We start from the raw sequence: 24,406 nt of genomic DNA on the forward strand, positions 1-24,406 counted from the left end.
ATCTATTTGTAGAACGATATTGTCTGATGTGTATTTAAATCACAAGAAAATGAGTGAAAAATTCTCACTTTAGATCCTAATAGTCCAGATTTGGGGAAAAAAAGAATTGGATTTAATGAATAATAATTGATCTTTGTATTGATCTATCTTGTGCTTGTAAATGGGAACTACTATTCCTAAAAATAGAAAATGTTGATATTTGGAATATTGTAGCATTTAAACAAAAGTTTCTGTGGATAAGAATGGGATAAGATGGGAAACTTTGGAAATTGTTCCAAATAAGCAGGGATAAATAAGTATAGGGATGGATTTTCTACTTCATTTTCTATAACTTTTAAGGAGATAACACACACAAAACTCTCATTTTCTTCACTGTTCATAAGGAAACTCAAGGAATAAAAAATACTTTTAAATATTACTTTTGAAAATGACTTAATTTACAATTTATAATTGATTTTTGAAATCCGTATTGTATTTGTATTAAGGTTTATAAATTTCAGATGTTACACTACTACATAAATATTTAGTTGTAGAAAAATTGTGTCCAGCTATAGACATTTCAACCATCTAAACTACTACAGTAAAATTTTTACTTTACACAATTTGAAAATTTTCATTAGTTTTACATTTCTAATTATGGGTGGCTTATTAGTGAACTGTTTGCAGAGTGCAGGAGTACTTGTGTCCTCTGCTCCTCAGGGTGGCCTGGCCTTGATTAAGTGGGTTTGCTCAGTTAATATTTGTTAAATGGATAAATAACGAGTGCTTGCACAGTAGCTTGAGAATTGACTACATGGAAGATGTAGGCTTTTTCAAGATAATCTCGAATCAAATCATTGTGAAAGTTTAAAGGTACTGATTCTTTCTATAACATGCTGTTTTTGAAAACCAACTTGTATGTCTGATGAGAATATGGCTGTAACAAAATACTAAAAATTAGTGGTATACTGTTGAATTTTATATTTCTGCAAGCATAATTGTTAATCACACTTCATGTTTTCTGAAGAACCAATGTGAAAATTTAATTGTTTAAAAAACTTTAATTGTTTAGGTGAATTTGCTGTACAAGTTTTAATTTCATATACGTCATGAAAGTTAAGTATTAAAAATAAGTTGTTAAAGAAGATTGTGTTAATAAGCTTGTGTGATAAAGTCAAATTTTATGGAACATTCCCAATGTAATAATACATGATCCCATCTATTTTGATAAGATTATCAGATTATTTCATCATTTGTTTATAGGCGTATTCTACATTCTAAAGGAGAGCTGAGCGAAGATAGACATAAACAGTATGAGGAATTTGCTATGTCTTATCAGAAGCTGCTGGCAAATTCTCAATCCTTAGCAGACCTTTTGGATGAAAATATGCCAGATCTTCCTCAAGACAAACCAACACCAGAAGGTAAGATATCCTTAAAAACAAACATTGTGACTTTTTTTAGTAGACAATAATCACTTATATCTTTAGTCTTCTCAGATGTGTAATATTTAAAATGGATGTTTTGAAAAATCTTTAAAATTTTTTAAATGAAGAAGTAGTATTAAGACCTAATAAGAACATTGAAAATCCACTTGAAATGCTTCTCTGAATGGAAAAGGCTTTGCACTTAGAGAATAATAATTAATTCATATGATACGGTTAATTTCTTCAGGTTCTTTTCTTTTTTGCGGTATGCGGGCCTCTCACTGTTGTGGCCTCTCCCGTTGTGGGGCACAGGCTCTGGACGCGCAGGCTCAGCGGCCATGGCTCACTGGCCTAGCCGCTCCGCAGCATGTGGGATCTTCCCGGACCGGGGCGTGGACCCGTGTCCCCTGCATCGGCAGGCGGACTCTCAACCACTGCGCCACCAGGGAAGCCCTCTTTTCTTTTTTAATAATAAATTTACTTATTTAATTTTTGGCTGTGTTGGGTCTTCGTTGCTGTGCATGGGCTTTCTCTAGTTGCAGTGAGCAGGGGCTACTCTTCATTGTGGTGCGTAGGCTTCTCATCGCGTTGGCTTCTCTTGTTGTGGAGCACGGGCTCTAGGTGCGCAGCCTTCAGTAGTTGCAGCGCATGGGCTAAGTAGTTGTGGCTCACAGGCCCTAGAGCACAGGCTCAGTAGTTGTGGTGCACGAGCTTAGTTGCTCCGCGGCATGTGGGATCTTCCCGGACTAGGTCTCGAACCTGAGTCCCCTGCATTGGCAGGGGGATTCTTAACCACTGCCCCACCAGGGAAGTCCCTTCAGGTTCTTTTGTAATAGATATCCTTAGATTGTGTCTAACAGGGGCCTGTCTTAAACCATACTTGGAAAGATTTACTTTGTTTCTTGGATAGGTAATAAAGTGAATTGGACATTTGTGATACTAATATTTCTGTGCTTATTTTTATTTGTAATTTAGTTTTTTGTTTTTTTTTAAGGCTGAGATTCTACTTTATTTTACTTATTTATTTTTAACATCTTTATTTGAGTATAATTGCTTTACAATGGTGTGTTAGTTTCTGCTTTATAACAGAGTGAATCAGTTATACATATACATATGTTCCCATATCTCTTCCCTCTTGCGTCTCCGTCCCTCCCACCCTCCCTATCCCACCCCTCTAGGTGGTCACAAAGCACCGAGCTGATCTCCCTGTGCTATGCGGCTACTTCCCACTAGCTATCTATTTTACGTTTGGTAGTGTATATATGTCCATGCCACTCTCTCACTTTGTCACAGCTTACCCTTCCCCCTCCCCATATCTTCAAGTCCATTCTCTAGTAGGTCTGTGTCTTTATTCCCATCTTACCCCTAGGTTCTTCATGACATTTTTTTTCCCCTTAGATTCTGTATATATATGTTTTAGTATATGGTATTTGTCTTTCTCTTTCTGACTTACTTCACTCTGTATGACAGACTCTAGGTCCATCCACCTCACTACAAATAACTCAATTTTGTTTCTTTTTATGGCTGAGTAATATTCTATTGTATATATGTGCAACATCTTCTTTATCCATTCATCCGATGATGGACACTTAGGTTGCTTCCATCTCCTGGCTATTGTAAATAGAGCTGCAATGAACATTTTGGTACATGACTCTTTTTGAATTATGGTTTTCTCAGGGTATATGCCCAGTAGTGGGATGGCTGGGTCATATGGTAGTTCTATTTGTAGTTTTCTAAGGAACCTCCATACTGTTCTCCATAGTGGCTGTACCAATTCACATTCCCACCAGCAGTGCAAGAGTGTTCCCTTTTCTCCACACCCTCTCCAGCATTTATTGTTTCTAGATTTTTTTTTGTTTGTTTGTTTGTTTGTTTGCGATACGCGGGCCTCTCACTGTTGTGGCCTCTCCCGTTGCGGAGCAACAGGCTCCGGACGCGCAGGCTCAGCGGCCATGGCTCACGTGCCCAGCCGCTCCGAGGCATGTGGGATCTTCCCGGACCGGGGCACGAACCTGTGTCCCCTTCATTGGCAGGCAGACTCTCAACCACTGGACCACCAGGGAAGCCCTTCTAGATTTTTTGATGATGGCCATTCTGACTGGTGTGAGATGATAATCTCATTGTGGTTTTGATTTGCATTTCTCTAATGATTAATGATGTTGAGCATTCTTTCATGTGTTTGTTGGCAATCTGTATATCTTCTTTGGAGAAATGTCTATTTAGGTCTTCTGCCCATTTTTGGATTGGGTTGTTTGTTTTTTTGTTATTGAGCTGCATGAGCTGCTTGTAAATTTTGGAGATTAATCCTTCGTCAGTTGCTTCATTTGCAAATATTGTCTCCCATTCTGAGGGTTGTCTTTTGGTCTTGTTTATGGTTTCCTTTGCTGTGCAAAAGCTTTGAAATTTCATTAGGTCCCATTTGTTTATTTTTGTTTTTAATTTCCATTTCTCTAGGAGGTGGGTCAAAAAGGATCTTGCTGTGATTTATGTCATAGAGTGTTCTGCCTATGTTTTCCTCTAAGAGTTTGATAGTTTCTGGCCTTACATTTAGGTCTTTAATCCATTTTGAGCTTATTTTTGTGTATGGTGTTAGGGAGTGATCTAATTTCTTATAAGTGATCTTAATCACTTATTGAAGAGGCTGTCCTTTCTCCACTGTACATTCCTGCCTCCTTTATCAAAGATAAGGTGACCATATGTGCGTGGGTTTATCTCTGGCCTTTCTGTCATGTTCCATTGATCTATATTTCTGTTTATGTGCCAGTACCATTACTGTCTTGATTACTGTAGCTTTGTAGTATAGTCTGAAGTCAGGGAGCCTGATTCCTCCAGCTCCGTTTTTCATTCTCAAGATTGCTTTGGCTATTCGGGGTCTTCTGTGTTTCCATACAAATTGTGAAACTTTTTGTTCTAGTTCTGTGAAAAATGCGAGTGGTAGTGTGATAGGGATTGCATTGAATCTGTAGATTGCTTTGGGTAGTAGAGTCATTTTCACAATGTTGATTCTTCCAATCCAAGAACATGGTATATCTCTCCATCTATTTGTATCATCTTTAATTTCTTTCATCACTGTCTTATAATTTTCTGCATACAGGTCTTTTGTCTCCTTAGGTAGGTTTATTCCTAGATATTTTATTCTTTTTGTTGCAATGGTAAATGGGAGTGTTTTCTTAATTTCCCTTTCAGATTTTTCATCATTAGTGTATAGGAATGCCAGAGATTTCTGTGGATTAATTTTGTATCCTGCTACTTTACCAAATTCATTGATTAGCTCTAGTAGTTTTCTGGTAGCATCTTTAGGATTCTGTATGTATACTATCATGTCATCTGCAAACAGTGACAGCTTTACTTCTTCTTTTCTGATTTGGATTCCTTTTTTTTCCTTTTCTTCTCTGATTGCTGTGGCTAAATCTTCCAAAACTATGTTGAATAAGAGTGGCTTCCCTGGTGGCGCAGTGGTTGAGAGTCCGCCTGCCGATGCAGGGGACACAGTTTCGTGTCCCGGTCTGGGAAGATCCCACGTGGCGTGGAGCGGCTGGGCCCGTGAGCCATGGCCGCTGAGCCTGCGCGTCTGGAGCCTGTGCTCTGCAACGGGAGAGGCCGCAACAGTGAGAGGCCTGCGTACCGCAAAAAAAAAAAAAAAAAAAAAAGAGTGCTGAGAGTGGGCAACCTTGTCTTGTTCCTGATCTTAGTGGAAGTGGTTTCAGTTTTTCACCATTGAGGATGATGTTGGCTGTGGGTTTGTCATATATGGCCTTAATTATGTTGAGGAAAGTTCCCTCTCTGCCTACTTTCTGCAGAGTTTTTATCATAAATCGGTGTTGAATTTTGTCGAAAGCTGTCTCTGCATCTACTGAGATGACCATATGGTTTTTCTCCTTCACTTTGTTATTATGGTTTATCACGTTGATTGATTTGTGTATATTGAAGAATCCTTGCATTCCTGGAATAAACCCCACTTGATCATGGTGTATGATCCTTTTAATGTGCTATTGGATTCTCTTTGCTAGTATTTTGTTGAGCATTTTTGCATCTATGTTCATCAGTGATATTGGCCTGTAGTTTTCTTTCTTTGTGACATCTTTGTCTGGTTTTGGTATCAGGGTGATGGTGGCCTCGTAGAATGAGTTTGGGAGTGTTCTTCCCTCTGCTATATTTTGGAAGAGTTTGAGAAGGATAGGTGTTAGCTCTTCTCTAAATGTTTGATAGAATTCGCCTGTGAAGCCATCTGGTCCTGGGCTTTTGTTTGTTGGAAGATTTTTAATCACAGTTTCAATTTCAGTGCTTGTGATTGGTCTGTTCATATTTTCTATTTCTTCCTGATTCAGTCTTGGCAGGTTGTGCTTTTCTAAGAATTTGTCCATTTCTTCCAGATTGTCCATTTTGTTGGCATAGAGTTGCTTGTAGTAATCTCTCATGATCTTTTGTATTTCTGCAGTGTCAGTTGTTACTTCTCCTTTTTCATTTCTAATTCTATTGATTTGAGTCTTCTCCCTTTTTTTCTTGATGAGTCTGGCTAATGGTTTATCAATTTTGTTTATCTTTTCAAAGAACCAGCTTTTAGTTTTATTGACCTTTGCTATCGTTTCCTTCATTTCTTTTTCATTTATTTCTGATCTCATCTTTATGATTTCTTTCCTTCTGCTAACTTTGGGGTTTTTTGGTTCTTCTTTCTCTAATTGCTTTAGGTGCAAGGTTAGGTTGTTTATTCGAGATGTTTCCTGTTTCTTAAGGTAGGGTTGTATTGCTATAAACTTCCCTCTTCGAATTGCTTTTGCTGCATCCCATAGGTTTTGGGTTGTCGTGTCTCCATTGTCATTTGTTTCTAGGTATTTTTTGATTTCCTCTTTGATTTCTTCAGTGATCACTTCATTATTAAGTAGGGTATTGTTTAGCCTCCATGTGTTTGTATTTTTTACAGATCTTTTCCTGTAATTGATATCTAGTCTCATAGTGTTGTGGTTGGAAAAGATACTTGATACAATTTCAATTTTCTTAAATTTTCCAAGGCTTGATTTGTGACCCAAGGTATGATCTATCCTGGAGAATGTTCCATGAGCACTTGAGAAAAATGGGTATTCTGTTGTTTTTGGATGGAATGTCCTATAAATGTCAATTGAGTGCATCTTGTTTAATGTATCATTTAAAGCTTGTGTTTCCGTATTTATTTTCATTTTGGATGATCTGTCCATTGGTGAAAGTGGGGTGTTAAAGTCCCCTACTATGAATGTGTTACTGTCGATTTCCCCTTTTATGGCTATTAGTATTTGCCTTATGTATTGAGGTGCTCCCATGTTGGTTGCATAAATATTTACAATTGTTATATCTTCTTCTTGTATTGATCCCTTAATCATTATGTAGTGTCCTTCTTTGTCTCTTGTAATAGTCTTTATTTTAAAGTCTATTTTGTCTAATATGAGAATTGCTACTCCAGCTTTCTTTTGATTTCCATGGAATATCTTTTTCCGTCCCTTCACTTTCAGTCTGTATGTGTCCCTAGGTCTGAAGTGGGTCTCTTGTAGACAGCATATATATGGGTCTTGTTTTTGTATCCGTTCACCCAGTCTGTGTCTTTTGGTGGGAGCATTTAATCCATTTACATTTAAGGTAATTATCGATATGTGTGTTCCTGTTCCCATTTTCTTAATTGTTTTGGGTTTGTTATTGTAGGTCTTTTCCTTCTCTTGTGTTTCTTGCCTAGAGAAGTTCCTTTAACATTTGTTGTAAAGCTGGTTTGGTGGTGCTAAACTCTCTCAGCTTTTCCTTGTCTGTAAAGGTTTTAATTTCTCCATCAAATGTGAATGAGATCCTTGCTGGGTAGAGTCATCTTGGTTGTAGGTTTTTCTTCTTCATCACTTTAAATATGTCCTGCCAGTCCCTTCTGGCTTGCAGAATTTCTGCTGAAATATCAGCTGTTAACCTTATGGTGATTCCCTTGTGTGTTATTTTTCCCTTGCTGCTTATAATATGTTTTCTTTGTATTTAATTTTTGATTGACTAATATGTGTCTTGGCGTGTTTCTCCTTGGATTTATCCTGTATGGGACTCTCTGTGCTTCCTGGACTTGATTAACTATTTCCTTTCCCATATTAGGGAAGTTTTCAACTATAATCTCTTCAAATATTTTCTCAGCCCCTTTCTTTTTCTCTTCTTCTTTTGGGACCCCTATAATTCAAATGTTGGTGAGTTTAATGTTGTCCCAGAGGTCTCTGAGACTGTCCTCAATTCTTTTCATTCTTTTTTCTTTATTCTGCTCTGCAGTAGTTATTTCCACTATTTTATCTTCCAGGTCCCTTATCCGTTCTTCTGCCTCAGTTATTCTGCTATTGATCCCTTTTAGAGTATTTTTAGTTTTATTTATTGTGTTGTTTATCGTTGCTTGTTTCCTCTTTAGTACTTCTAGGTCCTTGTTAAATGTTTCTTGCATTTTCTCTATTTCCAAGATTTTGGATCATCTTTACTATCATTATTCTGAATTCTTTTTCAGGTAGACTGCCTATTTCGTCTTCATTTGTTAGGTCTGGTGGGTTTTTATCTTGCTCCTTCATCTGCTGTGTGTTTTTCTGTCTTCTCATTTTGCTTATCTTACTGTGTTTGGGGTCTCCTTTTTGCAGGCTGCAGGTTCTTAGTTCCCGTTGTTTTTGGTGTCTGACCCCAGTCGCTAAGGTTGGTTCAGTGGGTTGTGTAGGCTTCCTGGTGGAGGGAACTAGTGCCTGTGTTCTGGTGGATGAGGCTGGATCTTGTCTTTCTGTTGGGCAGGTCCACGTCTGGTGATGTGTTTTGGGGTGTCTGTGGACTTATTATGATTTTAGGCAGCCTCTCTGCTAATGGGTGGGGTTGTGTTCCTGTCTTGCTAGTTGTTTGGCATAGGATATCCAGCACTGTAGCTTCCTGGTCGTTGAGTGAAGCTGGGTGTTGGTGTTGAGATGGAGATCTCTGGGAGATTTTCACCGTTTGATATTACGTGGCGCTGAGAGGTCTCTTGTGGACCAGTGTCCTGAAGTTGGCTCTCCCACGTCAGAGGCACAGCACTGACTCCTGGTTGCAGCACCAAGAGCGTTTCATCCACACGCCTGCTAGTGTTGGAGGGTCTCCTGCAGAGGTGGGGGGTGGCTGTGGCTCACCGTGGGGACTAGGACACTGGCAGCAGAAGTTCTGGGAGGTACTCGTTGGTGTGAGCCATCCCAGAGTCTGCCATTAGCCCCACCAAAGAGCCCAGGTAGGCTCCAGTGTTGGGTTGCCTCAGGCCAAACAACCAAGGTAATTTAGTTGTTTTGAATGGTATATTATATTAAATTGTTACTTAGAACTAAAGCCTACTTTGCAGTTTTATAAAATAAATTGTTTATCATTTTGTAAGATGAGTTACTTTCCATATTATTTCTAAGGTGTTTTAGACTTCCTTTTTGTTAAGGCTCCTAATATACTATTCTAACATATCACAAAAACTACTTGAAAAATTACTTTCGGTAGATAAATGTTAATACATTATTAATCTTAAAACTATCTGAAAATCCTATTTACTTAAAAATCTAAGAGTGAAATATTTGTAAAGTGTCCTTTTATAATACAAGAAGGTGTTTTGTATTTTACATCCTCAATAAGAAAATACCCGTTGTATACTGTGAATACATTTATGGTCCTTCCTTGGTATCTGCAGGGGATTGTTTCCAGGACCTCCAACGATGCTTAAGTCCCTCATATAAAATGGCTTAGTATTTGCATAGAATCTGCACACGTCCTCCCATATACTTTAAATCATCATGTAGATTACATATAATACCTAATACAATGTAAATGTAAATGCTGTGTAACAAAGTTGACAAAGTTCTGCCATCATTTTTATTTTTTATTTAAGATAAATAAATTTATTTATTTATTTATTTTTGGCTGCATTGGGTCTTTGTTGCTACACATGGGCTTTCTGGTTGCGGGGAGCGGGAGCTACTCTTAGTTGTGGTGCAGGGGCTTCTCATTGCGGTGGCTTCTCTTGTTGCGGAGCACGGGCTCTAGGCATGTGGGCTTCAGTAGTTGTGGCACGTGGGCTCAGTAGTTGTGGCTCGCAGGCTCCAGAGCGCAGGCTTAGTAGTTGTGGTGCACAGGCTTAGTTGCTCTGCAGCATGTGGGATCTTCCCAGACCAGGGCTCGAACCCGTGTCTCCTGCATTGGCAGGCGGATTCTTTTTTTTTTTTGCGGTATGCGGGCCTCTCACTGTTGTGGCCTCTCCCGTTGCAGAGCACAGGCTCCGGACGCGCAGGCTCTGGACACGCAGGCTCAGCGGCCATGGCCCCCGGGCCCAGCCTCTCCGCGGCATGTGGGATCTTCCCAGACCGGGGCACGAACCCGTGTCCCCTGCATCGGCAGGCGGACTCTCAACCACTGTGCCACCAGGGAAGCCCCAAAACATCCTTTTAGTTTTTTTTTTTTTAATATTTTTATTTTTGGGGGGTCATGCTCTGCATCATGCAGGATTTTAGTTACCCAGCCAGGGATCAAACCCCTGCCCCCTGCATTGAGAGCACAGAGTCTTAACCACTGGACCACCAGGGAATTCGGCAGGCAGATTCTTAACCACTGCGCCACCAGGGAAGTCCCTCTCGGGATTTTTTTGTTTTTTTTTGTTTTTAATTCTGGTTTCTGCTCTGTTAGATTCTTTTTTAAAAAATTAATTAATTGCTTAATTTTGGGCTGCATTGGGTGTTCGTTGCTGCTCGTGGGCTTTTCTCTAGTTGCAGCAAGCGGGGACTACTCTTCCTTGCGGTGCACGGGCTTCTCATTGCGGTGGCTTCTCTTGTTGCGGAGCATGGGCTCTAGGTGCACGGGTTTCAGTAGTTGTGGCACGCCGGCTTTAGAGCACAGGCTCAGTAGTTGTGGCGCACAGACTTAGTTGCTCTGCGGCATGTGGGATCTTCCTGGACCAGGGCTCGAACCCTTGTCTCCTGCATTGGCAGGAGGATTCTTAACCCCTGCACCACCAAGGAATCCCTCAGGGTGAATTTTAATCTGCAGGATCATTCTCTAGTTTGGAGAGATGTACAGTGAGGATAGATAAAATCATGAATGGTCTCATGATCATGAAGTAGGAAATTAGTTACTTTTAATGTTCTGAGTTTAAGAAAGTGTAGTTGTATGTAAGGTAGACTGTGTGTGTGTGTGTGTGTGTGTGTGTGTGTGTTATACATGGTTTTCCACTCTCTACTGAAATATCTATATATTTCCTCATCATTCCTTCCCTTCCTTTCCAGTTATTTATCAATTGACCATTTATGGCAATCTGTCTTATACCAAGTAAATACCAAAAGGAGGGTTGCTTCTTAAGGGTTTATGGTAAGATACCAAAAGGAGTGTTACTTCTTAAGGGTTTATGGTAAGATAAACCATAAACTTGTGATGATAATTATGATATAAATTGTACAGAGGGTTACAAGTCTTAAAACAATGCTTCATAGGGGAGGTGGGACTTTAAGCTGGATGTTTAGGAATGACCAGGCTTATATATTTCTTATATTGGTTTTAAGTTTTATGAAGGTGGGCGTAATATATCAAATAGCTACTTAATCTCATATCAGTTGCTTAAAACATTTAAGAGAAAAGCATCTTTATCCTGTGCTGTCCTGGTTTAGAGCTTTACTTAAAACGCAGTTTGTGATTTTCTGGTAAAGATTGTTACATGAACAGTTCAGAGTGCTTGTGGATTGAAGAAGCATCTGTTAATCAAAACATTCAAGGTTTATTGGTTTTAATTCCTTGTGATTTACTTTATTGTAGAGCATGGGCCTGGAATTGATATATTTACACCTGGTAAACCTGGAGAATATGACTTGGAAGGTGGTATATGGGAGGATGAAGATGCTCGGAATTTTTATGAGAACCTCATTGATTTGAAAGCTTTTGTTCCAGCCATCTTGTTTAAAGATAATGAAAAAAGTTGTCAGAGTAAAGAGTCCAACAAGGATGATTACAAAGGTAAGTGCTGGAGGACAAATTTTTTTATATTGAAGTGCTATAAAGATTAGTTTCAAAATAATATTTGTAAATTTTTTTTATTTACTAGTTTTGTAATACGAACATTGAGTCACTAGATTAAATGAATGACAGAATAATATGGACATCTTAATTAATTTGAGTTCACTTTATCTAATCAGCTTTATCTTCCCCTCATCTTTACCACAGATCCTCATGCCATGTATGTCTCCATTCATCAATTCATCAATCCATCCATCTGTTCATTTCTTCAGTGAACAGATGGCATACAGAATCAAAGAAGTTATGGTCTTTGTTCTCAGTGAACATAATGTATTTAAAAAAATCTGAATATGTCAAATTTCTTGCCAGGTATAAATGTAGATTCTAAGACAAACGATGCAGATTTTGTGAGTCTGTAGTTTTTGCAGCAGGATTTCAATATGACTTTTAATTCAGAGGTACTGATTCTTTGATTTCAAACAGAGGCAAAGGAACCTAAGGATAATAAGGAGGTATCAAGTCCTGACGATTTGGAGCTTGAGTTGGAGAACCTAGAGATTAATGATGACACTTTGGAGCTAGAGGGTGGAGATGAAGCTGAAGATCTTACAAAGAAACTTCTTGATGAGCAAGGTAAACACTTCTGCCAAAAATTTTAATTTTTGACTAGTTTTTTTTTTTTTTTAAATGTCTGTTTTATTTTATTTATTTTTGGCCACACTCTGCAACTTGTGGGATGTTAGTTCCCTGACCAGCGATTGAACCCGGGCCCTCGGCAGTGAGAGCACGGAGTCCTAAACACTGGACTGCCGGGGAATTCCCAAGTTTTGATTAGTGTTTCTACACAAAGCCCTCGCCTGAGAATATGGGTCTTTACTCTTTTATTCCTTGTTTTTCTGTTGTTTCTAGGCTATCACTTTTTTGGAATTTGATTTGGAACAGAAATGCTACATGTCCTATATTATGTGACTACAAACTTTAGTGATAATCTGAATGTTAATATATATTTCTTACACTTCTCTACTTGCTAGCATTGTCCTTAATGTATTCTAATGCTGATATAATGTTTACAGTCTTAACATAAGTGTATTTGAAAGTTGAGAGTTAAAAAGACAATTAGTATATCAGTTCATCTGTGGTAATTTTATCTTTATAATTGAGTAATGTTTTATATTTAGTAATAAAATTATCACATTGTTAATTATTTCCTGAATACTTCCCATCAAGTTTCTTTATTAGTTAGGATTCTTTATTAGAAAGATACCTTCTGTCAGTATTGCTTGTCTCTCTATGGACTTCATTGTTTCCTACTGCAGATTCTGTTTATCCATGTCATGAAGGGAGTGAGGCATGGCTGGAGGCTACCCTTGGCTCAAACCAGTTAGTGACATCAGAAGAAAGGAGGGCTTGTCTCCCACTGTCTGTGTATAAGCCTCATGGAGGGACTTGGCTAGTCCTGTGTCATGCTTGCCTGTGGCCGTGAGGAGTGGTGGTGTCTGTGCTTGGGCAGCACCCTTCCCCGTCAGAATCCCATGGATTGCCTTCGAGGGCAAGCGATGATCGTACTGTTAATTGAAGACATGGGAGAAGGGATGCATGCATGACAGATGAAAATAGCAGATCTACTATAAAACTACATGCAACTTATGACTTATCATGTAAAAGTTTGCCTTTTTATAGTTGATATCTGAAAGACAGTAGTGATTTAGGGTTATGATTCTAAAGATACCCACACTTTCTAGGGTAATATCTCAAAAAATGCTTCATTTTTTCATGAGTAAGAAAAGTGCTCTAGATTATCTATGCCCCAGATAACTTCTTACTGGATGTTTTTATTCTTATATTGTCTACGTATATATATTTTTAAACCTATTTAAAAACGAATTTCATGTTAGAACAAGAGGATGAAGAAGCCAGCACTGGATCTCATCTCAAGCTCATAGTAGATGCTTTTCTCCAGCAATTGCCCAACTGTGTCAACCGTGATCTGATAGACAAGGTATGATTGCCTCTGTGTGACTTTACTCAAGCACGTAGACCTTGTAGGATAGCTTGAATTAGGAACGTCTATGGTTTTTGGACTGTTGTGGCTGTAGAATGAACCATTTCTTCAAATGGAATCTAATATGGGAATTCAAAATAAACACATACAGTGGTAGCCAATTTGTAGATGTTGTGTTTGGGGGTGGAACTGTCTCTAGAATGCTGTTAGCTTGACACCTCTCCCCTTCACATAGGGATTCCTCAGTGTGGGAAATACTGTGTTAGACCAGAAGTTCTTAAAGTATGCTCTGTAGATTCCTGGTGTCTTCTGAGGCACTTTCAGGGGTCTGTAAGGTCAAAACTCTTTCCATACTAATACTAGGATTTTTTTTCCCCACTTTTTCACTGTTTTTGACATTTGCAAAAGTGGTGATGGGTAAAGCTGCTGGCATTTTAACACGAATCAAGCTGCATGGGTAGCAGACTGTACTAGTAGCCACTGCCGTGCATTTGCAATTAAAAGAACAATGCTACTTTCACTTAAGAATCTCTGATGAATCCATAAAAATTGGAGTAATTTTGTTTCATTTCAGTCTTCGAGTACACTTCCTTTTTTTTTTTTTTTTTTTGTGCGGTACGTGGGCCTCTCACCATTGTGGCCTCTCCCACTGCGGAGCACAGGCTCCGGATGCGCAGGCTTAGAGGCCATGGCTCACAGGCCTAGCCGCTCCGCGGCATGTGGGATCTTCCCGGACCGGGGCACGAACCCATGTCCTCTGCATCGGCAGGCGGACTCTCAATCACTGTGCCACCAGGGAAGCCCAAGTACACTTCCTTTTAACTTGATAAAATAAGGACGTGTAAAGCACATATACTATCTCAAAATTGCCTCGAGAAAAGGTTGCCTCAATCATTTGTGTGATTGAGTTGCAAGCTAAACTAGTTGCTTTTTACATAGAATACTGTTTTTACTTGAAAGAACTGATGGACAAACTGTGGTTATTCAGACGTGGGTGTTTAGCAGACATTTTTCTAACATGAACAGGTGAGCCTCTCACTTCAAGGGAAACAACTAAAAGTATTTATTGCCAGTGGATAAATTTGACTTTCCAGCAAAAATTAGAATTTTGGAAAACTTCTGTTCACCACCATGAGCTTGACATCTTCCCAGTTCTTTTCTGAAGAGGCTTTATTGGTGAGACTTTTCTGATAAGATGAGTGGTGATGTCAAATAATGTAATTTAAAAATACTGTGTAAGTGTTTGGAAGATCTGCATAGCTCAGTGAACCATTGTTCTGAATTACCAGTACATAAGGTCAACAAAATCTTGATTGGATATTAAAAATTCACTCAGTGCAAGATAGACCAATGGATTTTAATCTAGCAGAGCATGAGAAGTTGATTGATACAGTTTCAGATTTCACATTGCAACTGATGTTTAAGAAACTACCACTTGTCAAGTTTTGGTGAAGTATCAGAGAATATCTATAATTACTGAAAACAGTATTAAAATATGCCTCCCTTTCCAGCTACATATATGTGTGAAACTGGAGTTTCTTTTTTTTTTTTTTAATTAATTAATTTATTTTTGGCTGCGTTGGGTCTCTGTTGCTGCGTACAGGCTTTCTCTAGTTGTGGCACGTGGGCTTGTTGCAGAGCACGGGCTCCAGGTGCTCGGGCTTCAGTAGTTGCAGCATGTGGGCTCAGTAGTTGTGGTGCACGGGCTTAGCTGCTCCACCACATGTGGGATCCTCCTGGACCAGGGCTTGAACCCGTGTCCCCTGCATTGGCAAGTAGATTCTTAACCACTGCACCACCAGAGAAGTCCCTGGAGTTTCTTCATATACTTCATCCAAAACAACGTGTCACAACAGATTGAGTGCAGAAATAGATACGAGAATCTATAGATATGAAAATCTAAGGTATCTTCTAGAAGAATACCACTCTTCTGTCACTAAATTTTTTTTCATTAAAAAAAAATTTCCAAAAAATGTTAACAACTAATAGATTTATTGGTATTTTTATGTGAATTAATATTTTGAAAATTTCTCAGTTTTAACTTCTAAAAACAGTAACTGCTGATAAACATATTAACCCACAAAAACAAAGTTCTTTCAGGTCCTTAATAATTTTTAAGAGTATAGAACACTCTTGAGACCCAAAGTTTGAAAATCATTGCTTTAAATCATTTTTAAGTCAAGGTGTAATGTAATCTTTTATCCTTTTTTCTCCCCATAATGTATTGAGGGTTCCCTATAGAGTACTACAGACATCAAGTTGTTTTTTGACTTTCAGCTTGTTTAGCTCTTCTACAAATAATTTAGATGTGTTTCAGTAACTATTCATATAATCAAATAGGCTTGAAAAAAATTCGAAATTGGCTAATCACCTCTTGGAGTAATTAGGTCAATGTACAGTTTTCAAAAACTTAGTAATTAAAACATTTATTTCTGTTTTCTGAAGAGACAGTCTCTTTTTTCTTTCATCTGTAGAATATAGCAGAGACTACCTTTTAAACAACTGCTTGTTTTCCTAAGGTTGGGATATGATTGAATTTTTCCCCTGCTAAATTTTCATATATTCACTGGATATCAGCAGGATGAGAGATACCTTGACATGCCTGCCACACCCTTGTAGCCATTTTGAGTGCTATCCTGAAAGTTGAGTGGGAAGATCTCATGTGAATCTGTATTGGAAAGTATCCTGCAGTGCCCAGCTCAGTAATGACCATATGTTAAATTCTGGGTTAGCTCTTGGAGGTTCAGATGGAAAATAGGAGGTTACCCTGCCCTGTTGGACCCCAGTGGGTTCCTCCTGGGAGTCAGCTTCCTCATGAAAGGAATTTTTTCCATCTATATTGGCAGAGTTCCAAATGGCTTAAGAGGGAAAAGTAGTTGGAAAATAGAAAAATCTAAGAATTCTTTTGAATTCAGTACTTATGTAACAATATATAACCTGAAGTGAAGATTTCTTTTAGGTGACTTCTGCAGGTAATGTCATTCATGGTGATGCTTATTTCTGCATGCATTTGATGATCAGAAGAGTTTATTTTTACTTAAAAAAATAAAAAATGATTGTTGAACTGTCTTTCATTTACTTACAACGTTTTGAAACAAGTTTTCAAAAACTGCTTGTTGAGTTGTCAGGCAGCACTTGTAACCCGGGCAGACAGACACCACACCAGTGATTCCTTTGCTTTCATTTCTACCCAAAGGGCAGGGCTGGTTAAATCTAAGAATTAATATACATGTGAAGCTTTTTTTTTTCTTTTTAATTTCCTCAAATTTATTAATTCTGGCAGTTTTCATGTAGTCTTTTATTCATTTATTCTACATATTTATTGAGCCACCACTATGTGTACCAGGCATTTACATGTTTACGAACTCCTAATCTTTGCAGAGTTTTGAGCACTGTAGTTTTTTTCCATCTAACTGGCCTTTGATTATTGTGGTAGGAAAAGTGTTTATTGCCTGTTAAAGGATAATGTTCTAAAATAGTTATTGAAGTACATCTTATTTTTTGTTTCCTAATTTATGTTGAAACATAGGCCATTATTAGCCATTAAAATTTTTTCTTTATATTTTTCAAAAAATGTTGATTTGAGGGGTGTGTGTGTGTGAAGTTTTCCAGTGTTAACCAATTTTCTTTTCTGAGTACATGACCTTTGGGATTTTTATTATACTAGTTCAGAATTTTTCAGTGTTTCATATGGGTGAATTACTTGAAGGAACTTTAGTATATTTTCAGCTTTTCTCTTTGTTATTCTAATTAGCTGTAAGAAGCTTTAATGTTATACAGTATAAACTTTAATAAAATGTATTATACTCCCTTTACAAGCAGAAGAAAAAATTTACATTGGTTTTACTTTTGACTAATAGTGACAGTTTCAATCTTGGTGAATACTTTCAATGTGAGTTAGTTTCCTGGGTTTGAATCTAATCACCATTAGTTGTGTCATTTTTTTCAGCAAAAGTTTTAATCAAATGGGAGGTGTTTCAGTGAGTGTATTGTTGAAGAGTTGAACCCCTTTGTAGGGAAGTCTGAGGATCTTTGTTACCTGATCCTCAAATCTACCTAAAGATTGGGATTAATGATAAAATAATCATGCGAACCTATGGAAGGAAAATACTTGAGATACCCAAAAGGATATTTGATAATAGTTTTTTTCTTTTTAAAGTATAACTTAAACTTGTTATTTTCTTAAACCATGTATATTGAAAATCTTTGATAATGTTTAAAAAATATATATACCTATATTTAAAAAATACCAACTACTCATAGTTTTGTTTTCTAATGGCTTCCCGGAACATACACTTCTCGTAGCTTTTCTTTTACACTTATATTAGATGTTAGACATATTGATGAAATATTGAACACATTTTCGTTATTAAAATATAGAATAGTGGATTGCTATACTAAATAATAATTATGGGTATTTATTGTAGTCCTATGATGTGGTTTCTTTAGTTTGTTACCAGATCTGACTGTTGACAGTAAACATTTTTACTCAGTGTTGAAGCACTTACTCATACATGTTTCTGGGGATAATCTGTGTCTATGTCTCATACGTAGTTGGTCTTTATTCTTTTTTGGTTATCCTTATTAGCATTAGTAATTTTCTTGGTTCCTGGCTTCTTGTTACTTTGTACATTTTACCAGAAAACTTTCCTGATATTAACATTGATTTATGAGATCAAAAGCATGGATTGCACATTTCATATAGTTATTTGCCAAACATGTCATGGTGGGTCTTCAATCTACTCACTTGAAATTCTGTTTCTAACACTAGGTTGCAATTAAAAAGTTTATGAAACATATATTTTGAGATATATAAGGAGAGAGGAGTTTAAGCTTAGTGATCTTTAAAGTTTGGGATATGCTTATAATACTAGTGACTTAAAACCATTGTGAACTGTTTAGGAACTATTAGAAATCCATTGTAGCATGCAGAATTTCTGCTTTCAGTAGCTAAATGGAGATTTTTTTAAGAAAAAAGTTTGCTTTTTCTCCTATAGGCAGCAATGGATTTTTGCATGAACATGAACACAAAAGCAAATAGGAAGAAGCTGGTCCGGGCGCTCTTTATAGTTCCCAGACAAAGGTAGGTAAAAAAAAAAAAAAAAAGAGTAATTTCTTAGTGTTTTTACCCTGCAATGATGATTGTAAGGTCTAAGTTCTTGTTTATTTATCTCTTAGAAAATATCCCTTGTCAACAGAACTTATTATCATTGTTGTTAGCATATTTTCTAGAACTTATTTCTCATTGATTTTTGTTCATGAGCTCTAGTGGGAATATTTCTTCTGATGCTTTCTTGTTATTTTGAGAGAAAAAATTTAAGAATTATAGGAACTTAAGTAACTTAATCATTGCTAGAAGCAACTTGTTTACACTTTTGCCTCTGAGGAGAAAAAATAATAAATGGTATATCTTCTTTTGGAGAGTTTTTATTTTGTAGAAAGATCAGACTAAATTGATTGTATCTAATTTTTAAGAGTTGTGTTTAAATGAAAAATTTCAAGTTTTTTTTTTTGTAATTATGCTAGTTTGGACTTGGAAGTCACATTAGTGATTATGTTGCTGGTAATTCAAGAAATTATGAATAATGCTGGTAGACAATTCTCATGCTCTAACTTACACTAAATAAAAACCCCTACTTCACCCGCATATTTTAGGACCACAACAGGTCATAGATTGTTGACCTTAGGAACCTGGAGGAGATCCATTTCTGTTTATTCAACAGTGAATAATTAAAGGATTTTGTTAGCTATTATCATGATTACATACATCATAGCTAAGATATATACTTTCCCCAGAAGATACGGATTCTGAGGGATTTCACTAAAGATTTCTTAAGCAAACTTTTAATTTGGTTCATTCATTGGTCTCTTAAGTGGTAACATTTCGCAGTGAAACCAAATCACTACTTTTTTCCTTTATATTGGTTTTTATCTCCTTGTCAGCAGCATTAATGAGCATTTGTTTTTTCATTTTAGTGGGACAAGGGAGATGGAATGTGCTAATATAGTGAGTAGATAATTCAGAATTATCTAATTGAGAAAATCATAGATGAATTATTTTTATTATGTAAAATTATGTACTGCATTTCATCAAATCTGAGGTGCTGTCAGTTATGAGGTGCATCATTATTTCATGTACAACTAAGAAAGAAAAGAATATTGCCAGTTACTTTTAAGCCTTTGATTGTGAGACACATTTTACTTTCAAACTCAAAATTTCAAACTCCAATGTTTTTTTCCTTAATATTTTGGACCAGTTTTTTAAACTGATTCTTTTCTTTACCTATACAGTGGAGTGTTTACTTTCATAGTTTTCTTTTCAACTGTTTATTTGAATGAAGAAACGTAGTAACAATTATCTGGACTTCTAGCATAGAATGAATCAAATTTAGCAAAAATAAAAGGCTTTGTTAACAAAAGAAATTATGCAGTAATATTAAATAGTTTACTTATAAGAGAGCATCTTGTCTCCCTTTATCCCCATTCCTTCCCACTCCCTCACCCCAGAGAAAACTCCTGAAAAACTATATACTATTACTTGGTTTTATGCCAGTTACATCCTTTATAAGTGGATTTATCTGCTTAGCTCAGCAGTTGGCTGCAAATTAGAAGTAGTTGGAATCTGCTAGAAACAGACTTGAAAGTAGTTGGAAGTGACAATTATGGTTTGAGAGGAGAGAAAAAAATAAAGATACAAGTACTTAAAATGTATATCCTTTTGGAGCTATGAGGAAGAGACCACATAGTCTTATATACCTGAAATATATAAATATAATAATTTAGGTTTCTTATATTCAGCCTGAGTGATCAGGAAAGGTTAAATTATGTTCTAAAATTTATTCATTAACTAAGGGTCTACTCTATACTGTGATTAGTGCTGGAGATACAGTGGTGAACAAGACAGATTCAACTCGTATTCATGCAGCTTACAGTTTTGAGAGGAAGAAAGAGAATTCTAAGTGCAGTTGACAGGAAGAATCCCAGCATGCTTTGAAGTATGTAACACGGGGAACTGATTGACTTAGTCTCGGCAGTAAGAGAAGGCTGCCTGGAACAAGGGTCATTTAATCTGAGACCTGAGAAAGGAATGAGCTAGGTGAGGGATAGATGAGGAGAGGGAACGTAGAAAGCATTTCTGATAGAGGCAACAGAACCAGAGACAGGAAAGGTCACACATCAAAACTACTGAAAAAACCTGTTTCTTGGTTTCCCTGGACATTGTTGTCTAGACTAAGCTGCAGGAGGGAGGTCATGTTTACTTCTTTATCCTCAGCACTGAGCACAATGCCGCAAAGACAGAAGGTGATAAACTTATGTAACCTGGTATTTACAATGCCCTTACTCATCTAGCCCCTTTTCAGCTTCTTCAGTCGTCATTCTAGCCACTCTTGGAAAATCCTGATCTGTAACGATTTCTTGAATACCCTTTGTTCTCTGCTTCCAAGCCTCTGCTTTCTACTCTATCTGGGATATCCTGTATTTTTCCACCAAAAAATCTCCAGTCTTGAACTCTTAGCGTAAGAGTTATCTTCTCTGAACAACCATCTTTATTTCCCTTACGTATATATAGGTGCTCTTTAATAGACTTTCGACTTAATGTCTTCATACATACAAAGAATTCGGCACGTTACGTTAGGCATATTGGGTCAGTGTTGGTTTGCGCCTGTACCCCTATGAAACTGTAAAAATATGGGCCCTTTAAAAGAGGACTAGATCTTTTCATTTTGAACATCTACAACATCAACTGTAGTGTTTGATACACAGTAAGGGCTTGAAAATATTTGATGAATTAATATTGGTCATATGCAAATTTAAAATTTTATTTAAAAAATAAATAATGCACTCACAGGACTCAGAACACTGAAGTATAGAACATTGTGCTGAAAATTATCTTTCCTATCCTTGTCTCCCCATCTACCCAATTCCTACTCCTCCCAGTAGGAAACCGCTGTCTTGATTCTTGCATCCTTCCAAAGTTTCTTTTGCATGTGCAAGAACATGCGAACATTCTTATATTTCCTGCTTTTTTACACAAGGGCAACTTCTTATACCTATTGTTCTGAACTTTACTGTTTTCACTTAACAGTATATCTTGGAAATCTTTTCATGTCTATACATAAAGATTTCTGTTGTTCTTTTTAAAGCTGCAGTGTTTCTTTTTATGAATGTACTGTATTTAACCACTTTGGACTTCCAGTCTTTGCCATTACAAACAGCCCTGTATTTGTATAATACCTTTCCTTTCTTCTTCCTCCTCTTCATTATGTTAGCTAGTAGTTTATTCATTTTAGTTTTTTTCACACACATACACACACACACAAAACCCAGCCTCTAGATTATCTATGTATTTATTCTACTGTTTTACTGTTTTCTTACTCATTATTTTTGGATTTTATCTTGATTTTCTTCTTTTTTGGTTTCTTTAATTCATTTTGTTCCTTTTTTGGCATTTATATTATATATTGCTGTCCTCTGACCCTGGTTTTAGCTGTATCTCTTAGTTCTGACATGTGGTGATTTCTATTTTTATGTTTTCTGGAAATTCTCCAATTTCAGTTTGTTTTTACATTGTTACCTAAGGAGATATTTGAGAGAGTTTTGAAATTTCCAGGTAGTGGGACTTTTTTGTTTTGTTTTCTGGTTAATCATATTTTTATTGCACTGTGATTAGAGAATACTGTGTTACTTGTGCTTTATGGAATTTTTAAAAATTTTCTTGTGGCCTATTATGTAGTCAGTTTTCATGAACATTCCACAAACATTTTTGGAAAAAGGGGCGCCTCTCTCTTTGTGTGGCATCTCCCTCCCCTCCCCCCAAAGGACATGGATCCTAGTGAATGTCTTTATTCTTCTCTATGGCCAGGATTCCCTCCTTTATCCATTTAGCCCCTCCAGCCTGAGCCGACTATAAAAACCAGAATGAATCATTTTATAGTTACTTGAGTGCCTATGACTGTGAGGACCCGAAGGTTTTATATGTGTGTATATGTGGTAGAGAATTTAAGCTGTCTTACCTAGTTTGTATAGTTTGGTTTAGGAAGCACTAAACTAGATAACTCTTTAAGGTTTTTACACTTCTTTTCTTTAAAAAAAACAAAAACAAAAAAAACAGGCTTTATTGGAATATAATTCACATAACCATACAGTTCACCCATTTGAAGTATACAGTTCAATGTTTTAAATATATTCAACTATCACAACAATAAAATTTGAAAACATTTTTGTCCCCCTAAAAGAAACCTTATATCTATTAGCAGGCAGTTCCATTCCCTCCCTGCCCACTCTCTCCCCTGTCCTAAGAAACCACTAATCTACTTTCAGTCTCTATGGATTTACCTATTCTGGGTATTTCCTATAAATGAAATCATAAAATATGCTGCCTTTTGTGCCTGACTTCTTTCGCTTAGTAGGTTTTCAAGATTGATCCATATCATAGCATGTATTAAAATTTCCTTCTTTTTTAAGGCTGAATAATATTTCATTGTATAGATATATACCACATTTTGTTTACCCATTTGTCAGTTGATGGACATTTGAGTTGTTTCCACTTTTTAGCTATTATGAATATGCTGTTGTGACTCTTTGTGTACAAGTTTTTGTGTGGTCTTTGTTTTCAGTTCTCTTGAGTGTATACCTATGAGTGGAATTGCTGTGTTTTAGGGTAACTATGTTTAACATTTTTAGTAACCACTAAACTATTTTTCGCAGTGGCTGCATTTTACATTCCCAACAGCAATGTGTGAAGGTTCCAGTTTCTCCATATCCTTACCAACAGTTGTTGTTGTCCCCGTTTTGATTATAGCCATCTTAGTGTGTAGTGGAATCTTATCTCACTGTGGTTTTGATTTGCATTTCTCTAATGGCTAATTATTTTGAGCATTTTTTCATGTGCTCATTGGCCATTTGTATGTCTTCTTTGGAAAATGTTGTGTTCAAATCCTTTACCTCCTTTTAAGTTGTATTATTTTTCTTTTTATTATTGTTGTATGAGTTCTTTATATATACTTTGTACACGTCTCTTATCAGATATAATTTGCAGATGGTTTCTTTCATTCTGTGAGTTGTCTTTCACTTTCTTGGTATCATTTGCAGCACAAAAGTTTTAAAAATTGATTTATTCCATCTTTACAGTTCTTAAATGTCTGATGTGGAGCACTGTTTTAACTTTCAGTTGTGTTCTTCCTTCATTAAATAAACAGTGGTTTAAAAAAAATCTCAAAAGGCTGGCATTATATCTCTTAGCCTGTTAATTTGAAGGAATCCACAGAAATGAAATCTACTAGAAACCTCCTTAATTATATATTTATATATCATCCTACAGTTAATTTGTAGTATAACTGTCCACACATATAATTGAAATTTCACATAAAGTGCTTACATCTTTTAAAAAAAATTTTATTGAAGTATAGTTGATTTACAATGTTAATTTCTGCTGTACAGCAAAGTGACTCAGTTATACATGTATATATTCTTTTTCATATTTTCCATTCTGGTTTATCACAGGATATTGATATTTCCCTGTGCTATACAGTAGGGCCTTGTTGTTTATCCATCCCATATATACTAGTTTGCATCTGCTAATCCCAAGTGCCCAACCCTTCCCTCCCCAACCTGACCTCACCTTTGGCAACCACAGGTCTGTTCTCTACGTCTGTGAGCCTGTTTATGTTTTGTTTCATAGATGTATTCATTTGTGTTGTATTTTAGATTCCACATATGATATCATGTGGTATTTGTCTTTCTCTGTCTGACTGACTTCGCTTAGTATGATAATCTCTAGGTCCATCCATGTTGCTACAAATGGCCGAATAGTATTCCACTGTATATATGTACCACATCTTCTTTATCCATTCATCTGTCCATGGACATTTAGGTTGTTTCCATGTCTTGGCTATTGTACAAGCTGCTATGAACATAGGGATGCATGTATCTTTTCAAATTATAGTTTTGTCTGGGTGTATGCCCGGCAGTGGGATTGCTGGATCATATGACATAAAGTGCTTACATCTTAAGTATATGTGTATATCCACAC

The 24,406-nt window shown here is 36.8% G+C and overlaps 1 protein-coding gene across 2 annotated transcripts in view; it reads left to right on the forward strand.

Annotated features, from left to right (window-relative positions):
- The window catches only part of UPF2 (UPF2 regulator of nonsense mediated mRNA decay), a 98,477-nt gene that overhangs the window by 17,628 nt on the left and 56,443 nt on the right, over positions 1-24,406 (forward strand). For both annotated transcript variants that reach the window (XM_022580300.2, XM_089906502.1), the window contains exons 4-8: positions 1,243-1,403; positions 11,175-11,372; positions 11,856-12,005; positions 13,268-13,371; positions 18,372-18,457. In XM_022580300.2, coding sequence (XP_022436008.1) covers positions 1,243-1,403; positions 11,175-11,372; positions 11,856-12,005; positions 13,268-13,371; positions 18,372-18,457 — 699 coding nt within the window. The remainder of the gene's footprint in view (positions 1-1,242; positions 1,404-11,174; positions 11,373-11,855; positions 12,006-13,267; positions 13,372-18,371; positions 18,458-24,406) is intronic.

This window comes from Delphinapterus leucas, chromosome 2 (assembly GCF_059928025.1).
Source record: "Delphinapterus leucas isolate spDelLeu-1000000601 "Yukka" chromosome 2, BTC_Dleu_Yukka2, whole genome shotgun sequence".
Lineage (NCBI taxonomy): Eukaryota > Metazoa > Chordata > Mammalia > Artiodactyla > Monodontidae > Delphinapterus > Delphinapterus leucas.